Here is a 17,689-nt window from a genome sequence, read left to right on the forward strand (position 1 = left end):
GTGTTTGGGCAGTAGGGAGTGTGTGTGTGTTGGGGTCTGGGTTTGGACTTATAACCTCGACGTGTATGATCGGCGCCTGCAGGAACTAAAGACACAACACTCTCGCCTCAAAGAGTCTACATGTCTAACATTTAGACATGTTCAGCTTTGTGGATATCCGGTTAGGGTTGTTGCTCGCGGCCGCGGTTCTCGTGGCGAGAGGACAAGGCGAGGATGACAGTGAGTACCGTGATTGTGATTTTTCTTTTTGTTTTAAATATGTTTGACAAAAGGAGAAGATTAAAAAACTGAAAAGTTGAATTTACATTTAAAATTACATTTCATCTTGCATTTGCATTTACAAGCTTGCCGCATCTTTAGCACAGCTCCAATTAGTAACCCGTGTACCAAATGAGGATAAATAATAATGATAATAATAATGATAATAATAATTATTATCATTATTATTATCATTATTATTATTTCCAAAATAAAAAACTCACGCAGCTGCTCTCAACTTAGCGATTCTATTTATTTATTTATTTATTTATTTCAAACGTCGTTATTATTATTTTTTTTTTTGCCTGACAGAGAGGGCGAAATTTATGTAGCGTGAGACAGATGTGAAACATCTGGACAAGTTTTGAAGCGCAAATCAGGTGGAGATCTCAATCAAACAGATGCTGATCTGTTCTAAGAAGAAATGTAATCCATATTTAAAATGAAAACAAAATGTTAAAGTCGATGGAAATCAGTGACTGCGCTGATGTCGAGAGAAAAGTTAATAGGGTTTAATCGATGATGTAGTCTGGGCGTTGAGGTCTGTTATAACTAATCTTAGTCAATGGCGGCGCCTTGTGGCCGGTTTGTGTATTGCATAAAGTCGGATTTTTTTTTCCCCAGGGGGCGTGGTGTCTTTAGTGATAAGTTCACGCCCATTGAACGAATATTGTGGGTTAATTTTCTGAACTAGACTTCAGTTGACATTTTAATTTAGCCTAAGCCAGAAAAGTCATGACATTGACATAAAAAGTGATTTAAAGTACAGGACTGTTTTAGTAGAAGTGAATTAAAAAATGCATTTTTTTTTTTCAAACAGCCATAATATCTATATTTCCAGCTCATTTCAAAGCCATTCAACATTTCAATGTCTGGTCTGTGTGTGTGAGAGAGAAAAAAAGCAATTGGTGTTTGTGAAAATGTCTAAATCATTAAAACGGATTAACTGGAACTGTGTAGAGTTGCATAGAAAGACACATGGACGTTATAGATAACATATAAATATATAACATATAAATGTTTAGTAATACCAAATGAATATGAAATATCCTCATTTATTAGCCAGGTTCCATTATCTATATAAATATATCCTGAATACAGATCGTTCGTAACTAAAATGAAATATTTTAACTCCAGGTGAAATATTTTTAAGGTATTATTCAGAATATCAGGAATGAGTGAGGAACCTAAATGAAATGCTCATAACTCACGTGTTCCTCTCGGTCTTTCATTCGTAGGCATATTCAATAGCTGCACATTAGAAGGCCAGTTGTACAATGACAAGGACGTATGGAAACCTGAGCCATGCCGGATTTGCGTGTGCGACAGCGGCACTGTCATGTGCGACGAGGTGATCTGCGAGGACATAACGGACTGCGCCAACCCAGAAATCCCCGATGGCGAATGCTGCCCTATTTGCATCGACGGTATATTTGCCACATCACCATTCACTCGCTCGCAGACGTGCTAGTTTTATGTCGCCCTCTAGCAGACTTGTCGCTTTACCTGAGCCCGGAGATATTAAAAGCAAATGAAGTGTCTCTCCTCCGATGGCCGTCCTGCTGGAAAGGTGCACGGTCTGGGAGGGCGCTACTGCGGATCTATTTTCACACACTGGATTAAGATTACATTTGGAATGATTTGGCAGATTATTCACATATCGATTTTTAGGAACACAGTGGAGCATTTTTTTCATGATCAAAGAGATCATTCGTTATCTTGGGGCAATATATATCTGCCAACATATATATATATATATATATATATATATATATATATATATATATATATATATATATATATATATTTAAAATAAACAAACAAACAAAAATAAACAAACAAAACAAAACACATAATCATAAGGAATATGTGTCCAAAAAATGATAGACATTCAAATCACTAATTTTGATTTGTATTTCATTTCCCAGGCACCGAATCTCCAGAGACCTCTGGGGTCAGTAACAATACCAGCTTACTCTCTACACACGTGTGTGTGTGTGTGTATGTGTGTGTGTGTGTGTGTGTGTGTGTAAGTAATTGTGTACAAAAAATACAAAAACTTTCACTTTAAGACAAAAAGAAATCTATATTGTTGACAAAAAGCATACATATACATATGTTATTGCTTCTGAAAATATTACAGTTATAATTATATAAATATATATGTGTATTTGTAGCCTTCTGGACCCAGGGGTGAGCCCGGACCTAAGGGTGAACCGGTAAGCACAGATTCCATCTTTATCTCTTCCTTTTGTCTTTGTTGCGTTGCTTTGAGGTTGCATTTATTTCAACCAGCCGTCTTGGACGTGTTACTTGAATTCATCTAATTTTTATATTATTTATGTCAAATGATTGAAGCTATGTAGTAAATACTTTATCCATGAAACACACAATCAGTTGTTTCTATAAACAATTCGTTCTGTAGGTTATACAGAGTGAAGAAATGACCTGACCTGTGTGAACTTTAACCTCTTTGACCTCACAAATGAAATTGGATATAAATTTGATGTGTGATTTCGACCTTTTTAAACAAATCCCATATCCCAGATGTATTTTATTCATCCTTTATAATCTTCTGTTATATGTTTACAATATTTAAACAGAATTAATTTGGAATTCCATTATTCCTAAATGGATATATGCATACATAAATATATATAAATTACATTTTTAATTATTTTCCTATTTAGTTTCATCCTGTGATTAATCTGAGGTTGACTGACTGTTACTAAGCATTTAATCTATTTATAGAATTCTAATATAAATGGTGCTGTGGTTTGACAGGGTCCCGTCGGACATCCCGGCAACGACGGCATTCCCGGAGAGAACGGACTTCCTGGACCTCCCGGCCCTCCTGGACCCCCTGGTTTGGGTGGAGTGAGTGTATCACTTTATAATAGTTCCACAAATAATGCTGTCAAAAGCAAATCTATACATGTTTAAGACACAAAGGCTCAAAGACAAACTCCTCACAGCATTCGGTTAGTGGGAAAGACGCTGTGATGTTGTTGTTGGTAAGCGATTCTGTAATGTCAGACCAAGAGCTGCCATTTAAATCAGCGCCAGTCAGATGGAGAGCAGCTTTAACTCATGACAACAAACCATAACTAGAGAAAGCTGTGATTATGAGAATAATATAAAGAACAGTGATGCTGACGCTGTGAGTGAGAAATACAGCAAAAGAAATTAAAAAAATAATCTTTTTAGTCTGGTGATCAAACTAAATGATGTAGAAGAACAGAGTTTTAATAAAGGTGTGATGGATGAATTATTATTGCTAATAACTTGAACTTTTTGTTTGTTTTTAACAGTATAACTTGCCCCAGCTGTCTTATGGTAGTGAGAAATCCAGCGGCCCAGCTGTTCCTGGACCACCAGTATGAGTCTCTTCTCTTCTCTTCTCTTCTCTTCTCTTCTCTTCTCTTCTCTTCTCTTCTCTTCTCTTCTCTTTCTGCATTTCTTCTCACTTCTCTTATCTCCTCTGTTCTCCTTTTATCTTCTCTTCTCACTTTTTCTCTTTTCCTATTTTCATCTCTCCTTTCTTCTCTTCTTGCTTCTTCTCTTCTCCTCTCTTCTTCTTTTCATCTCTCCTTTCTTCTTCTCTTCTCTTCTCTTCTCTTCTCTTCTCTTCTCTTCTCTTTCTGCATTTCTTCTCACTTCTCTCATCTCCTCTGTTCTTCTTTTATCTTCTCTTCTCACTTTTTCTCTTTTCCTATTTTCATCTCCCCTTTCTTCTCTTCATGCTTCTTCTCTTCTCCTCTCTTCTTTTTTCATCTCTCCTTTCTTCTTCTCTTCTCTTCTCTTCTCTAGAATTATGCATGAACACATAAAGACTGTGACCTTTTTCCATAATTCTCTCTCTCCCTGTCTCTCATTTAGGGACCAATGGGACCCCGTGGACCTCCTGGATCTGCAGGTTCTCCTGTAAGTTTTATTTCCAGTGTCTAAGAGAAATCCACAAATAATAAAACCTGCACTATTTTTGACTAAGACCATTATAAAGAACAGACTTACAGCTAGTGAATTACAGTCACTGAGGATTTTCTCTCCTCATTGTCCCTCTTACGTTTTCTCAGGGTCCTCAAGGATTCACTGGTCCTCCAGGTGAACCTGGTGAGCCTGGCTCTCCTGTGAGTATTTACATCCTGTGACATAATATCTCCTTGTTCTGGTGATGTCACTTCCTTTCCCCTAATGGTGGAACCTTTGTGTTAGGAACAGATTTGTGTTTCTTGTGATAATATCTGAATGTGTGTATATTCTCAGGGTCCGATGGGTCCTCGTGGTTCCCCTGGACCTCCTGGAAAGAACGGAGATGATGTGAGTCTATATTGTATTTTAATCTAACAGAATTGTTCATAATCTGATGAACCACATTCTTCAGATTTTGTGTAAATGTATCCAGTATATTTTTGTTCTGTTTTATTACACGTCAAGATTTTTCTCCGTTTTTTTAGGGTGAGGCTGGCAAACCTGGTCGCCCCGGTGAGCGTGGTGCCGCTGGTGCTCAGGTCTGTATACCTGGCTGCAATTTTGAATTTTTCGTTTTCACGTTGCACCGAACGAAAGACGGACGTTCACATCCTGAATATATATTTATTATTAATTAAAATCAAATCAACCCTGATTTTATAAATTCTGTTCTTCAGTTTAATCACTAAGGGAAATCTCTCTCTCTCTCTCTCTCTCTCTCTCATAAACACACAGGGAGCTCGCGGTTTCCCTGGAACCCCAGGACTTCCTGGAATCAAGGGACACAGAGTGAGTACAATGTATAAAGTGCATGAAATCCCTGTTATTTAACCTTTAAACCCTCTGTGACATCTTTTTATCCCTCCATCCGTATTTAGGGTTTCCCTGGTCTAGATGGAGCTAAGGGAGATTCTGGCCCTGCTGGACCTAAGGTACGATTCTCTCTTTAAACTTTGTGAACATTTAAGAAGTAGATAAAAATATTTAAACTAACTGTTTGATCTTAGTTGAAATTATTTCTGTAGAATTAAAAGAAATTGTGTGTACATGCAGGGAGAGCCTGGTTCCCCTGGTGAGAACGGTGTTGCTGGTGTTATGGTGAGTCCGTGTTTTGTTTTGTTTATAATCTGTCAGCTAAACAGAGACATGGACCAGTTTTAAAGAGTAAAAGATTGAAAGATGTTTTTTGTTCTTGTTATTTTCTAGGGCCCTCGTGGTCTGCCTGGTGAGAGAGGACGTCCTGGACCTGCTGGACCTTCTGTAAGTATCTTTGTCTTCCCTTCCCTTTAATTTGCATTACAGATTAAAAAGAATTTGAAAGAATTTTGTTACACAAAAGCTTCATATCTTGCGCATAATATCAACCTGGGATAAATAATAGGAAATTAGAGGACCAGATGTCATGAAACCCAAAATCTGAGGTGATAATCTGCCAATGCTGAGTAATTCTTTGGAGTTCAGTAATTAATTAATGCACAGGAAGCTACAGCGTACTGTATTCCTACATTTCATGGAATATTTCTTCCTCAGATAATTCAGATATTTCACTGCTTAATCTGGTGGTTTTTAGGTAATACAGTTTTAATGATATATATCTTTCCTGTTTGCTGGCTCTAGGGGGCTCGTGGTAACGATGGCAACTCTGGACCTGCTGGATCTCCTGTAAGTGTTACCTTAAGTATTACTCTTATTAAATACAACAGAGATACTAAGTAATAAAGCATTGTCCAAAACTGTTGATTGTAGCATACGCATAGTGGCTTTTTACCACTTCCGCAAGATCACATGAAAAATATAAATGTTTTAAGCTTGAGTGAGTTGAAGCCTCTCTGGGAAGTTGGATGAAGTGATTTGATTGGATTTTCTCTTTTAGGGACCCACTGGTCCTTCTGGTCCTCCTGGATTCCCTGGAGCTGCTGGAGCTAAGGTATGTCTTAAGCCTCTCCAAGACAGACAGACACACACACACTCATCATGGCTATCACCTCTGTGGTACTCATTTGTTGTATTTATTTTTCTGTTTCCATACTAAGAAATACATAATAAGCAGAATTCCACCTAAAGTATTTTTCTCTTTAGAGACACTTTTTAGTCGTTTTTAATTTTGTTTATTTTTTCCTTTTGTATACAAGCCACACTATTTAACTTCTCAGAGCTTAGCTTCTATATTGACCCTCATATCTGCTGCATTGGTGTTGGAACTTGCATTTGGATTCATGTGGATCACAGAGCAAGGGCATCTACATTAACCTTTCCCCCCCCCTGCAGGGAGAGACCGGCCCTGCTGGAGGCCGTGGCTCAGAGGGACCTCAGGGAGCCCGTGGTGAGCCTGGTAACCCTGGACCTGCTGGAGCTGCTGGACCCCCAGTGAGTCACTATATTTATTTATTTATTTGTTTGTTTGTTTGTTCTAATTCAAATGAAGAGATTTGAGTCTGAACTTTTCTGCTTCTTTTTCCAGGGTCCTCCAGGTACTGATGGTAGCGCTGGTAGCAAGGGTTCTCCTGTAAGTAATTGAATCGTATCATTATGATTAGACATTATGATAGAGCACTGTTTAACCATCACTTTACATAGACACTGACATTAAATCTTGAATGATCTTTCAGTAATTAAGGATTTAAATGATCTCAAATTATTGCATCTTTAACGATGGTCCTGGAGCAAAATATTCCTTGAAATAGTTTAGATATAGGTTAGTTTTAAACCAGATTGACAACAATAGAAGGCTAAAATCCAAAAAATGAGCAGATTGTGTCAAGGATGATTTTAGCCGTCTGTGTATAAGTAATTTAAAGATCTATTATTGTATTTGTTAAGGTGTAAGGTTGCTTGATTTGGCAAAAAGCTTGATATTTGGTTAGAAAGTTGTCATATCATATCACAGATGTTTCACAGATTCTTCAATGAAAATTCGCTTCTCATTTCTTTGAACATCTGTAGGGTCCTGCTGGTATTACTGGCGCCCCTGGTTTCCCTGGTACTCGTGGACCTGCTGGACCTGCTGGCCCTCTCGGAGCTGTTGGACCTAAGGGTCTCAACGTACGTAGAACGTTTGTCTGAACATTAAATTTGTCTAGGTTTACAACACCTATAGCCAATATGATGTTTTAAATCAAGCTAATTTATAGATGGACCTGATTCTGTATAATATTTAGTATATTTATCATTTCACATTAGAGAAGATTAATAAGTTCTGATATTACTTTGTTTTTGCTGAACACAGGGTGATGCTGGTGCCCCAGGAAGCAAAGGAGAGCCTGGTCCAAAGGGAGAGCCTGTGAGTATGCTTAATGTTTACCAAGAGATGTACATGACAGCTGATGGTGTCTAAAACTGTTGATCTGATTCTCTACCGTTCTGTTATACAGGGACCAGTTGGACCTCAGGGTCTTTCTGGACCTCCTGGTGATGAGGGTAAGAGAGGAGCTCGTGGTGAGCCTGGTGGTCCTGGACCTCTTGGACCTCCTGGAGCTCGTGTAAGTTTAAAACTTGATATATTTTTGTGTTTTGAGCATTTTTATCTTCCGAATATTGACAGATCCCTTAGAAATAATCAGGACTTATTTGTTACAAAAACACAAAAGGAAATACAAAAACAGGCATACTTGGTTGACCCACAAAATTCACCAAAAAGCATCATTTATAACTAAAGGTTTAGAGCTAATATTCAAAATTCTCATTCATATGTACATAAACAATCCTTCGATCAGAACTTTTTTACTTGAAACATTATTCCAAAAAAAATATTTTACCATTTAATGCATATTCATACATATAAAAAACTGCACACACAATGTTCTTTGTTTCTTTCCTACTTATTCTTCTAATTCTTATTATTAATAATTTTTTTGTTCTTCAAACAGGGTGCCCCTGGCAATCGTGGTTTCCCTGGTGCTGAAGGTGGACCAGGCCCCAAGGCAAGTCTTTCAAATGCATAATTTTCTATTTATTATTTCAGTCATGTACCAGTTATAAGTGGTAAATCATCATCATTCTGCTAACGAGGCAGCTGCTACATTAAGCCCATTATACAATATGAAATGGTCAGAATTTCTGACTTTCTCACTCTGTCCCTTGTTTCATAATGAAGTGACTTAAAGTGCCTGTATGGTCTAAAAAAATTGTATCATGAATTGTTTTAGGATTTATCGGGTCACAGTTATTCTCAGAACATCATTCTAATGACATCAAAATCCTCTAAAATGTCCTCACAAAAGTGTATGTAAATGTGAATCTTTAGAGCTGTCCATGGTGCTGGATTAGAGCAGCCACAATTGAGCGAGTATAAAGATGGATATCTATAAGTATATATATTCTTTCATTGTAGGGAGCCCCTGGTGAGCTTGGACCCAACGGACCTGCTGGAGCTCAGGGAGCCACCGGAGAGTCTGGACGACCTGGAGAGCCTGGACTTCCTGGATCCAAGGCATGATTCTTGTCCTTTTTTAATCTTGATGATTATTTCCACATTTCTAGTCTTATCTTACTCTCCTATGTCTCCTATTAAGGGTGTGACTGGTTCCCCTGGTGCTCCTGGACCTGATGGCAAAACTGGACCTGCTGTAAGTCAAGATCATAAATTAGTATAATACAGTTCAGTGTGTCAGCATCAAAATTTACTCATGGTAACTATATGTCACACAGGGCAATGGGTAATATTTTGCACACACTTGGTGTTGTTTCCACAGGATTTAAGCATAGTTTAATGATTCTTTTACAGGGTGCTTCTGGTCAGGATGGTGCTTCTGGGCCTCCCGGCCCTGCTGGATCTCGTGGTCTTCCTGGTGTGATGGGATTCCCTGGACCTAAGGGAACTGATGTATGGAAAGAAAAAACAACTATTATACTATTAAACCATCAGCATTCAAGTTGTTGCTTAATATTAATGATAAAAATGAGTGTATTCTGGCTACTCATTGAGTTATACTTCATTTGAAGTTAGTAAATTTAGAGCCTGGAAATTTATGCAAAGCAAAAAAAATAAACGAGAGAAATAATTACAATTTTATCCTTTCTTAGGGTGAGCCTGGTAAGCCTGGTGAGAGAGGAGTTGAAGGACCCACTGGTTCTGTGGTGTGTACTCTTTTGTCTTACTTTGTGTACCTGAGAGAATTTTAATCACATAGACTGCTTTTCATATCATTTGCTATTTTAAAGTCTATATAAACTTGAGTAAATTTTGATTGATTTTTTTAAAGGGTGCCCCTGGAAAAGATGGTGATGTTGGTGCTCCTGGACCTAGTGGACCTGCTGTATGTTGATCATTACACATTATTTAACATTTAATCATGTTAATTACCTAACAATTCATCATAAAGCTTTATTCTGATTATTTCCAATGTTTCTTGGTACAGGGACCTTCTGGAGAGAAAGGAGAACAAGGACCTGCTGGAGGTCCTGGATTCCAGGTAACGGTTAACCCACACAACACAACATCCCCTCATGTGTTAGCATTACTGAAATTTTTATTAATAATTAATTAAGGTCACAATCAGTCACTGTCATGTTTTTATTACTACTTTTGCAGGGTCTTCCTGGACCTCAGGGTAGTACTGGCGAGACTGGCAAGGCTGGTGAGCAGGTGAGTGCCAGCACAGTGTGGTAGACATGTAAAATTCATGACTTAATATAATGTAAGAGTCAGAACTTTTGTCTGTTACGTTCTTGCATTTCTGTTAAATATAGGGCTAACATAGACAGCCAAGGGATTATCTTACATTATCGTAGTAAGCCCCATAGTATTAACTGTTAAATGCTGTCTATTTCTCTGTATAGGGCTTGCCTGGTGAGGTTGGTGTTCATGGACCTCCTGGTCCCAGAGTAAGTATCACCATTGTCACTTTTTCCCTCCAGAGAATTATTAAGAATCTGCAATTATTCTACGAGTATTTGGTGCTTAAATGTAAATCCTTTCACTTCAGGGTGATAGAGGTCTTCCTGGTGAGCGTGGTACCCCAGGCTCTGCTGGCCCCACCGGCTCTCGTGGCTCTCCTGGAAGTCCTGGTAACGATGGTGCTAGGGTAGGTTTTGTATGGCTTGCAGCCTTATAAGAAACAGAAATATATTCTGCATACATTTGTGGAAGGATGTGTGTGTGCATGTGTGTGTTTTTAGGGAGATCCTGGTGCTGCTGGAGCTCCTGGTGGTGTGGGTGCTGCTGGTCCACAGGGAATGCCCGGAGAGCGTGGTTCTAGCGGACTTCCAGGCGCAAGAGGAGATAGAGTGAGCACTAACATCACCTTTTCATATTATCCCCTCTGATGGCTTTATGAACACAGTAACTGTAATCTGTAGCTTAAAAGATTTTTAATTGGAATTGACAGCTACATGTTACAAGTTAATACATGACAAGGATAGACACTGTCTCAAATGCTAGAGTAGAACCTGTTGTATTCTATTTAGCTACTAGTTACTTGTAAATTGTAAACAATGAAGCATCCAAATTTAAAATCAGCTGAATTATATCAATATTGAAATTCTATATCATCTATATGATATAGCATATTAACCAAGCCCTATTGTAATAGATAGATAGATAGATAGATAGATAGATAGATAGATAGATAGATAGATAGATAGATAGATAGATAGATAGATAGATAAATAGAACCTTTCCCTTAAGATTAAAGAATGATGTATAATTATGCCTTTACTAGTTTTGTCTTCCATTGATAGGGAGATGGTGGACCTAAGGGCCCTGATGGTGCTCCTGGTAAGGATGGTGTGCGTGGTTTGACTGGTGCAATTGGTTCCCCTGGACCTTCTGGTACTTCTGGAGAAAAGGTTAGCAAAGCTAATTGAGTTTTTTTTTATTAGATGGTGTGTCAGTTAGAAACTATATTTGGATTATTAGATTATTTGATTGTGTGCATTTGGTTATAGATGTTCTCACTTAACTGTCAAGGTCACTAATCCCATTCCAACCAATTTTATTATATAGGACAATATTATTTAAATCAAAGCACATTATTGAAGTTCTAAAATCTGTGATCACATCACGGTAATTGAATTCAAACAGAATAACCATTGAAATAAAAATATATGGAAATAAAGTGACAATAAGGAATATGGAAATGACATGCATATCCTGTCCTGCTGCAGGGTGAGCCTGGACCCGTAGGACCACCTGGATCTACTGGACCTCGTGGTGGACCTGTGAGTTATTTATTGCTATTCTACAAATGTGACTCACATCAGTGAGTTGTCAATAATCTGCACAAAACACACAACAAATAAACAGTGAACATACACTGTCACCATATGATGTGGTAAAAACTAGGTGGTGTGCAGATGATTTTCCATATTGGTGAACTACAAGAAACATTTCAGCAATAACGTGCTATCATGTTTAGCAGACTTGCTTAGTTGACCTTGGTTTTGCTCAAAATCCAAATCCAGAGATCTTGGAAATGGTTCATCATTATACTACATGGATTTAGGGGTTTCGTTGATGATAGCTTATGTTTCCAGATTGACTATTGAAATGAATTAATATTAAAATGACTATTGTGACATCTGGCTTAAGAAGTAAGAACAGGAAATGCTGAACACATTTAATAGGTCCAAAAATCAGGACACCTGACCATCACGTCCATATTTGCTTCTAGAACGTCGCATTGCAGATAAAGTTTTTCTTTGCCTTTATAGTAATATAAACTCTTCTTTAAAGGCTTTCCACTAGATGTTGGCACATGACTGTATGGATTCGTGATCATTTAACTACAAGAGCATTAGTGAGATGTTAGACCCTGATATTAGAATGAGGTCATGGGTTCCGTCTTTGTTCCAGTTCATCCCAAAGGTGTTCAGCTGGTTTGAGACAGCATCAGGGCTCTGTGCAGGACACTCAATTTTTTCCAGTAGAACCTTAACACACATTTGCAGTACATTAATGGCATTTGGCAGACACCCTTATCCAGAGTGGCTTACATTTTTTATGAGCGATTGAGGGTAAAGGAGCCCAGATTGGTCTGGTATTTGAACTCAAAACCTTCCAATCACTAGTCCAACACCTTAACCACTAGGCTACCACATCCCAAACACACCATGTAGTTTGCTTGGTGCACAGGGGCAGTGTCATGTTGGAACAGGTTTTAGTTGCAGTGAAGGAAAAAATCGTAACGCGATAGCACACAAAGACATGCTATACTGTTGTATTCTTCCAACACATATGGGTGTTCACATACTTTTTTTTTGGTCAGATGTTTACATACTTTTGTCCATTAACAGAAGAATAATTGTTCTTCAGGTGACTGAGAATGTTAATGCTGGATGACATCAGACTGACAATCTATCCAGAAGCAAACAGATGTAGTATGATACTATAATAGCATCAGGGTCCATAAGAAAGTAAAGTAAGACACAGTAGTTGCTTTTCACTGTCTGTAACATGTACAGTGAATGTTTTCACTATAACCCGAAATGTCCAGTAGATTAAATCAGAAACAATTTTGACAAAATTTAAATGGCCATATTTGATATTTTAAAGACAGACATGTCAAATTATATATATTAACACATCTTCAGATAACAATTCTTCCAGAACTGGTAATATATTAGAACAAAAATCATAGCTAGCTAATGGTGATGGTAATCATGGCATTTTCTCTACCCAGGGTGACCGTGGTGAGCCCGGATCTCCTGGACCTGCTGGATTTGCTGGACCTCCTGTGAGTTTTCTAATATTTTCTCTAATTTAATAAGAAATGCGGTCAATTATTTTTCAGGCAAAATCCAGTATAGAGAGAGAAATACAAGTTTTTGCTTTTTACCTTGACACAGGGTGCAGCTGGTCAGCCTGGAGCCAAGGGTGAGCAAGGTGACTCTGGACCTAAAGGTGATGCTGGAGCTCCTGGATCTCCCGGACCTGTCGGTCCTGCCGGTCATCAGGTATTGAGTTGAAAACTGATATCATGAGCGTGTGTATAATCAGAAAAATGGATAGGCATAAATGTAGAAACATATATAACATATATATATATATATACATATATATATGTGTTTATTCTTTTTTCTTTATCAAGGGCCCACCTGGTGCTACTGGACCCAAAGGTGCTCGTGGTGGTGCTGGACCCCCTGTAAGGACCTGGTTTTAAACACCTAGTTATATTGTTATTTATAAATTGCATATATGCTTACAAGTTTATATGGATAACTCTTGAGGAGTGTTTACAACTTTATTCTTTGTAGGGTGCCACTGGATTCCCTGGTGCTGCTGGTAGAGTTGGACCTCCTGGCCCTGCTGTAAGTTACTTCATCACAAACACTTTCATCTTCCTCAGTCTGGTTGTACCTGTAGTGCCTTCCCAAGAATGCATAATTATAAGCTTGTAACATATTAGCATTAAACATACAATGTTTTACATTACATTTAAATGATCTGCTCATGTATCTGTTCTTCCTAGGGTGTTGGTGGACCTCCTGGTCCCGTTGGCCCAGGTGGTAAAGAGGGACAGCGTGGTGCCCGTGGTGAGAAGGGAGCACCTGGTCGCCCTGGTGAGGTTGGTGGTGTTGGACCCCCAGGACCTCCCGGAGAGAGAGGGTCTGCCGGTGCCGACGGACCTGCCGTATGTAACTCCTTCACTCCCCTCTACTCAGATTGAATTGAATTGTATATTTTGTAATAATGAACATTGAAAATGGGCAAAAAAAAAAGCTAAAACTAGTTAAAACCCCTTTGTCTTTGTAACATGGTGTGGAACAAATAATTTAATTTAAACAAAGAAATTAAATATTCTCATCCTCTGTCCACACAGCATCACAATTGAGTGTACTGGATTGGGTATAATGGAAATGACGGTAAGATGCCATTTGATTTGTTTTGTCTCTAGGGTCCCGCTGGTGCCCCTGGACCTCAGGGTATAAATGGAGGCGGTGGTATTGCTGGTAGCCCTGGACAAAGAGGAGAGAGAGGCATGCCAGGTCCTTCTGGCCCATCTGTAAGTCTGGCACTAACTAAGAGTCTAGCTTACATTAGTCACTTAAAACTTTAGGCCTTAATTTAATTTCTAATCTAGTCTACATCTTTTCTGAAATGAATTTTACTTAAACTTTAAATTAAACTGATTGTGTATCCTCAATTTAGGGAGAGCCAGGAAAACAGGGTGTTACTGGTGCAGCAGGTGAGCGTGGACCTCCTGGCCCAATGGGACCCCCTGGTCTGAGCGGAGGTCCCGGTGAAGCTGGCCGTGAGGTAAGAAAACCACCTATATAGATTTTCACATTCATGTTTCATTACTAGAAAAACACTGGTACCTGAAAAATATGAAAAGCTAGCATTGGACTTATTTTGTACAATAACAGCCTGTTTTGTCGGTTGATATTTATGGTGATATTTAGATAAATTAACTTCCTTTTCCTGTGTGATGTTACAGGGTAGCACTGGTCATGATGGTGCCCCTGGCCGTGATGGTGCTCCTGGCCCCAAGGTGATTTATAGTGTCTTTGCATCAGTATCTTTAAGCTTGTATTTATTCTTGTAGTGCCGTAGTTTAAACTGAATTATACCCTTCCTTTAAAAGAACAAACATATCAAAGGACATGGTAGTCCTGCATTATGCACTGTAAATATGTCGATATTCCAAGAAAGATAATGAATTATTTGCAATTATTCTGCATGTGTGTGTATACAGTAAGCATCGTGAAGCCATTCCAGTACTTCATTTTTGCAATTTTTCTGTTAACCTCAGGGAGACCGTGGTGAGTCTGGACATCCTGGAGCTCCAGGAGCTCCTGGACCCCCTGGACCTCCTGGACCTGTTGGAGCATCTGGCAAGCCTGGAGATCGTGGAGAGACTGTGAGTTTCAAGAGCTTATTTAATATTTGTTTTTTTTTTTACTTTCACATCTGGGAGTTTTATATAGATGGTATTATTTAGAAGGTTTATCTAGTCGTTGACTTACAGCTAAAATAAGCATATACTTTAAATATTGATATTAATGTTATTCATTAGTAACACTGAATAGTTTAATCAAGTGTCTTTCTCTCTCTCTCTCTCTCTCTCTCTCTCTCTCCCTCCCTCTCTCCCTCTCCCTCTCTCTCTAGGGTCCTGCTGGTCCTGCCGGTGTTTCAGGTCCCGCTGGTGCACGTGGTGCCCTGGTGAGTGCAACATAGCTTCTGTCTTTTGCATCTCAAAAAAACCCTTTTCTCAGTAGTTTGATATATACATATACTTATGTTTATCTCTAGGGCCCTGCTGGTCCTCGTGGAGACAAAGGTGAGGCTGGAGAGACAGGAGAAAGAGGCATGAAGGGACACCGTGGCTTCGGTGGCATGTCTGGATTGCCTGGACCTGCTGTAAGTGACCATGTCAAATCTACTGAGAGAGAGAGAAAGAGAGAGAGAGACAGTCAGCCCAAGCAGAGAGGCTAAATGAACCTTCATAGAAAACGTACTGTGTTATATTTCATTCAAAAAATAATAAATTTCTTATCTTTTTGTGCACCTTTAGGGCCATCCTGGTGAGCCAGGACCTGCTGGACCTACTGGCCCTGCTGGACCTCGTGTATGTCTTTGATACTAAATCTGCCATTTAATTCATAAAGAGATTCTTAGGAAATAATTATGTGCCAGTTAGCTGGTCATTTCAGTGCTGACTGCTACTGCCATTCTTGTTATAGGGACCTGCTGGCTCTACTGGTGCTCATGGTAAGGATGGTATGAATGGTATTCCTGGACCTGTTGGACCTCCTGGACCTCGTGGACGGACTGGAGAGATGGGAGCTGCTGTGAGTGGCTTAATCTCTTTTTTAAGTTTTTCCACACATTCTTCCATGCATCTAGTCCTTGCTGAAGTCCTGACCCACATGATTGTTTTTATAGGGTGCCCCTGGTCTTCCCGGGCCCCCAGGTCCTCCTGGTCCTGCAGGCATTGGTGAGCCATTCCCCATCATGCCCCAGCCTGAGAAGGCAGCTGACCCATTCCATGGCTACAGAGCTGATGAAGCTAGTGTGCAGGACCGTGATGCTGAGGTAGACTCCTCCCTCAAGACTATCAGCCAGAAGATCGAGAACATCCTCAGCCCAGAGGGAACCAAGACAAACCCAGCACGCATGTGCCGTGACCTCAGGATGTGTCATCCTGAGTGGAAGAGCGGTGAGTCAGGAGATATCTACAGAAATTAAATGTCATTTCCTAAATATTTAGTCAAGAAACCTAGTAAAGAACTGGTGAAACATTCATTGTCATTATAATTGCCTACACATTATAATTGCCTAGACAAGCAACTTCCAAATAAGAACTTTAACCTTAGTCTTCAATCTCCCACTCTTCTCTACAATCTTCTGTTTGCTTAAGGTTCTTACTGGGTGGATCCCAACCAGGGATCTCCTCTGGATGCCATCAAGGTCTTCTGCAACATGGAGACTGGTGAGACCTGCGTCAACCCGACTCGTGCCAGCATTCCTCTGAAGAACTGGTACATCAGCAAGAACATCCGTGAGAAGAAGCACGTCTGGTTTGGAGAGTCCATGCCTGATGGCTTCCAGGTAGGGGACGATGATGTAGGCCAAGATGTTAAAGCAAAAGCCTGCAGAGGAAAAAAAAATAATGGATGAATTGAGAGAAATAATGGAATGAAATAAGAATGGCTAGATTATCGGTGTGTCTGAAAGGTTTAAAGATGTCAAGTTATATTTGGTTCGAATGTTTATATATAGTTCAGATCTTCCAAAGTGCCTTCATGTGTGTGAGGAAATATGGAAGGCAGCAAAAATACATATATATCCACTGTACTACTATGCTCTATTATCCCCAACAATATGCTTCTATCTTAATTAATGGATATTAATTTGTTTGGTGAGCATCAGGGTATGTTAGTAATCTTGCAAAATGATGACATTTGCAGCTTAGGAATCCTGTCTCAAACCATTACCTTTAATATTAACCATTAACAATTACCCTTGCTGTCCAAGCGTATGGATTAAACCAAGCTCTCTGTCTCATCCGCAGTTCCAGTACGGCAGCGAGGGTGCAGACTCTGAGGATGTGAGCATCCAGATGACCTTCATGCGCCTGATGTCCAACAAGGCATCTCAGAACATCACATACCACTGCAAGAACAGCATTGCCTACATGGACGAGACCTCGGGCAACCTGAAGAAGGCTCTGCTCCTGCAGGGATCCAACGATGCCGAGATCAGGGCCGAGGGCAACAGTCGTTCCACGTATACAGTCACCGAGGACGGCTGCACGGTGAGAAGTGGCTCTTTTCTCTCAGCATGGTGTTCTTGTTTTCTTACAGTTTTACGTTCCTTCGATTGCTTCTCGTTTTAGCCATGACATAGCTGAGCTGTACAGTTTTTTCATTTATTTCGGCTATTAATTTTCATTTATTATTATTTACCTGTGTTTCTATTACTAGTGTATTTACTAGTTTCATCCTCCTGCACCTTTTTAAACTTAAGAGCATAATAAGTAAAATTGTTACTTATATATATTATTAATTGCCTCTTGAT

At 39.4% G+C, this 17,689-nt stretch overlaps 1 protein-coding gene across 1 annotated transcript in view; it reads left to right on the top strand.

The window, feature by feature from the left end:
- Positions 1-17,689, top strand: part of col1a1b (collagen, type I, alpha 1b) — a 19,104-nt gene continuing 1,415 nt past the window's right edge. Inside the window, exons 1-50 of the mRNA XM_060863886.1 lie at positions 1-219; positions 1,497-1,685; positions 2,187-2,212; positions 2,436-2,477; positions 3,043-3,135; positions 3,570-3,635; positions 4,138-4,182; positions 4,335-4,388; positions 4,525-4,578; positions 4,716-4,769; positions 4,966-5,019; positions 5,109-5,162; positions 5,284-5,328; positions 5,437-5,490; positions 5,848-5,892; positions 6,104-6,157; positions 6,499-6,597; positions 6,692-6,736; positions 7,174-7,272; positions 7,457-7,510; positions 7,602-7,709; positions 8,097-8,154; positions 8,565-8,659; positions 8,742-8,795; positions 8,954-9,052; positions 9,253-9,306; positions 9,432-9,485; positions 9,588-9,641; positions 9,761-9,814; positions 10,009-10,053; positions 10,155-10,253; positions 10,348-10,455; positions 10,909-11,016; positions 11,335-11,388; positions 12,849-12,902; positions 13,015-13,122; positions 13,257-13,310; positions 13,423-13,476; positions 13,638-13,799; positions 14,064-14,171; positions 14,318-14,425; positions 14,607-14,660; positions 14,922-15,029; positions 15,278-15,331; positions 15,422-15,529; positions 15,684-15,737; positions 15,853-15,960; positions 16,055-16,328; positions 16,530-16,720; positions 17,184-17,426. Coding sequence (XP_060719869.1) covers positions 138-219; positions 1,497-1,685; positions 2,187-2,212; positions 2,436-2,477; positions 3,043-3,135; positions 3,570-3,635; positions 4,138-4,182; positions 4,335-4,388; positions 4,525-4,578; positions 4,716-4,769; positions 4,966-5,019; positions 5,109-5,162; positions 5,284-5,328; positions 5,437-5,490; positions 5,848-5,892; positions 6,104-6,157; positions 6,499-6,597; positions 6,692-6,736; positions 7,174-7,272; positions 7,457-7,510; positions 7,602-7,709; positions 8,097-8,154; positions 8,565-8,659; positions 8,742-8,795; positions 8,954-9,052; positions 9,253-9,306; positions 9,432-9,485; positions 9,588-9,641; positions 9,761-9,814; positions 10,009-10,053; positions 10,155-10,253; positions 10,348-10,455; positions 10,909-11,016; positions 11,335-11,388; positions 12,849-12,902; positions 13,015-13,122; positions 13,257-13,310; positions 13,423-13,476; positions 13,638-13,799; positions 14,064-14,171; positions 14,318-14,425; positions 14,607-14,660; positions 14,922-15,029; positions 15,278-15,331; positions 15,422-15,529; positions 15,684-15,737; positions 15,853-15,960; positions 16,055-16,328; positions 16,530-16,720; positions 17,184-17,426 — 4,194 coding nt within the window. The 5' untranslated portion in view covers positions 1-137. The remainder of the gene's footprint in view (positions 220-1,496; positions 1,686-2,186; positions 2,213-2,435; positions 2,478-3,042; positions 3,136-3,569; positions 3,636-4,137; positions 4,183-4,334; positions 4,389-4,524; positions 4,579-4,715; positions 4,770-4,965; positions 5,020-5,108; positions 5,163-5,283; positions 5,329-5,436; positions 5,491-5,847; positions 5,893-6,103; positions 6,158-6,498; positions 6,598-6,691; positions 6,737-7,173; positions 7,273-7,456; positions 7,511-7,601; positions 7,710-8,096; positions 8,155-8,564; positions 8,660-8,741; positions 8,796-8,953; positions 9,053-9,252; positions 9,307-9,431; positions 9,486-9,587; positions 9,642-9,760; positions 9,815-10,008; positions 10,054-10,154; positions 10,254-10,347; positions 10,456-10,908; positions 11,017-11,334; positions 11,389-12,848; positions 12,903-13,014; positions 13,123-13,256; positions 13,311-13,422; positions 13,477-13,637; positions 13,800-14,063; positions 14,172-14,317; positions 14,426-14,606; positions 14,661-14,921; positions 15,030-15,277; positions 15,332-15,421; positions 15,530-15,683; positions 15,738-15,852; positions 15,961-16,054; positions 16,329-16,529; positions 16,721-17,183; positions 17,427-17,689) is intronic.

Source organism: Tachysurus vachellii, chromosome 2 (assembly GCF_030014155.1).
Source record: "Tachysurus vachellii isolate PV-2020 chromosome 2, HZAU_Pvac_v1, whole genome shotgun sequence".
NCBI lineage: Eukaryota > Metazoa > Chordata > Actinopteri > Siluriformes > Bagridae > Tachysurus > Tachysurus vachellii.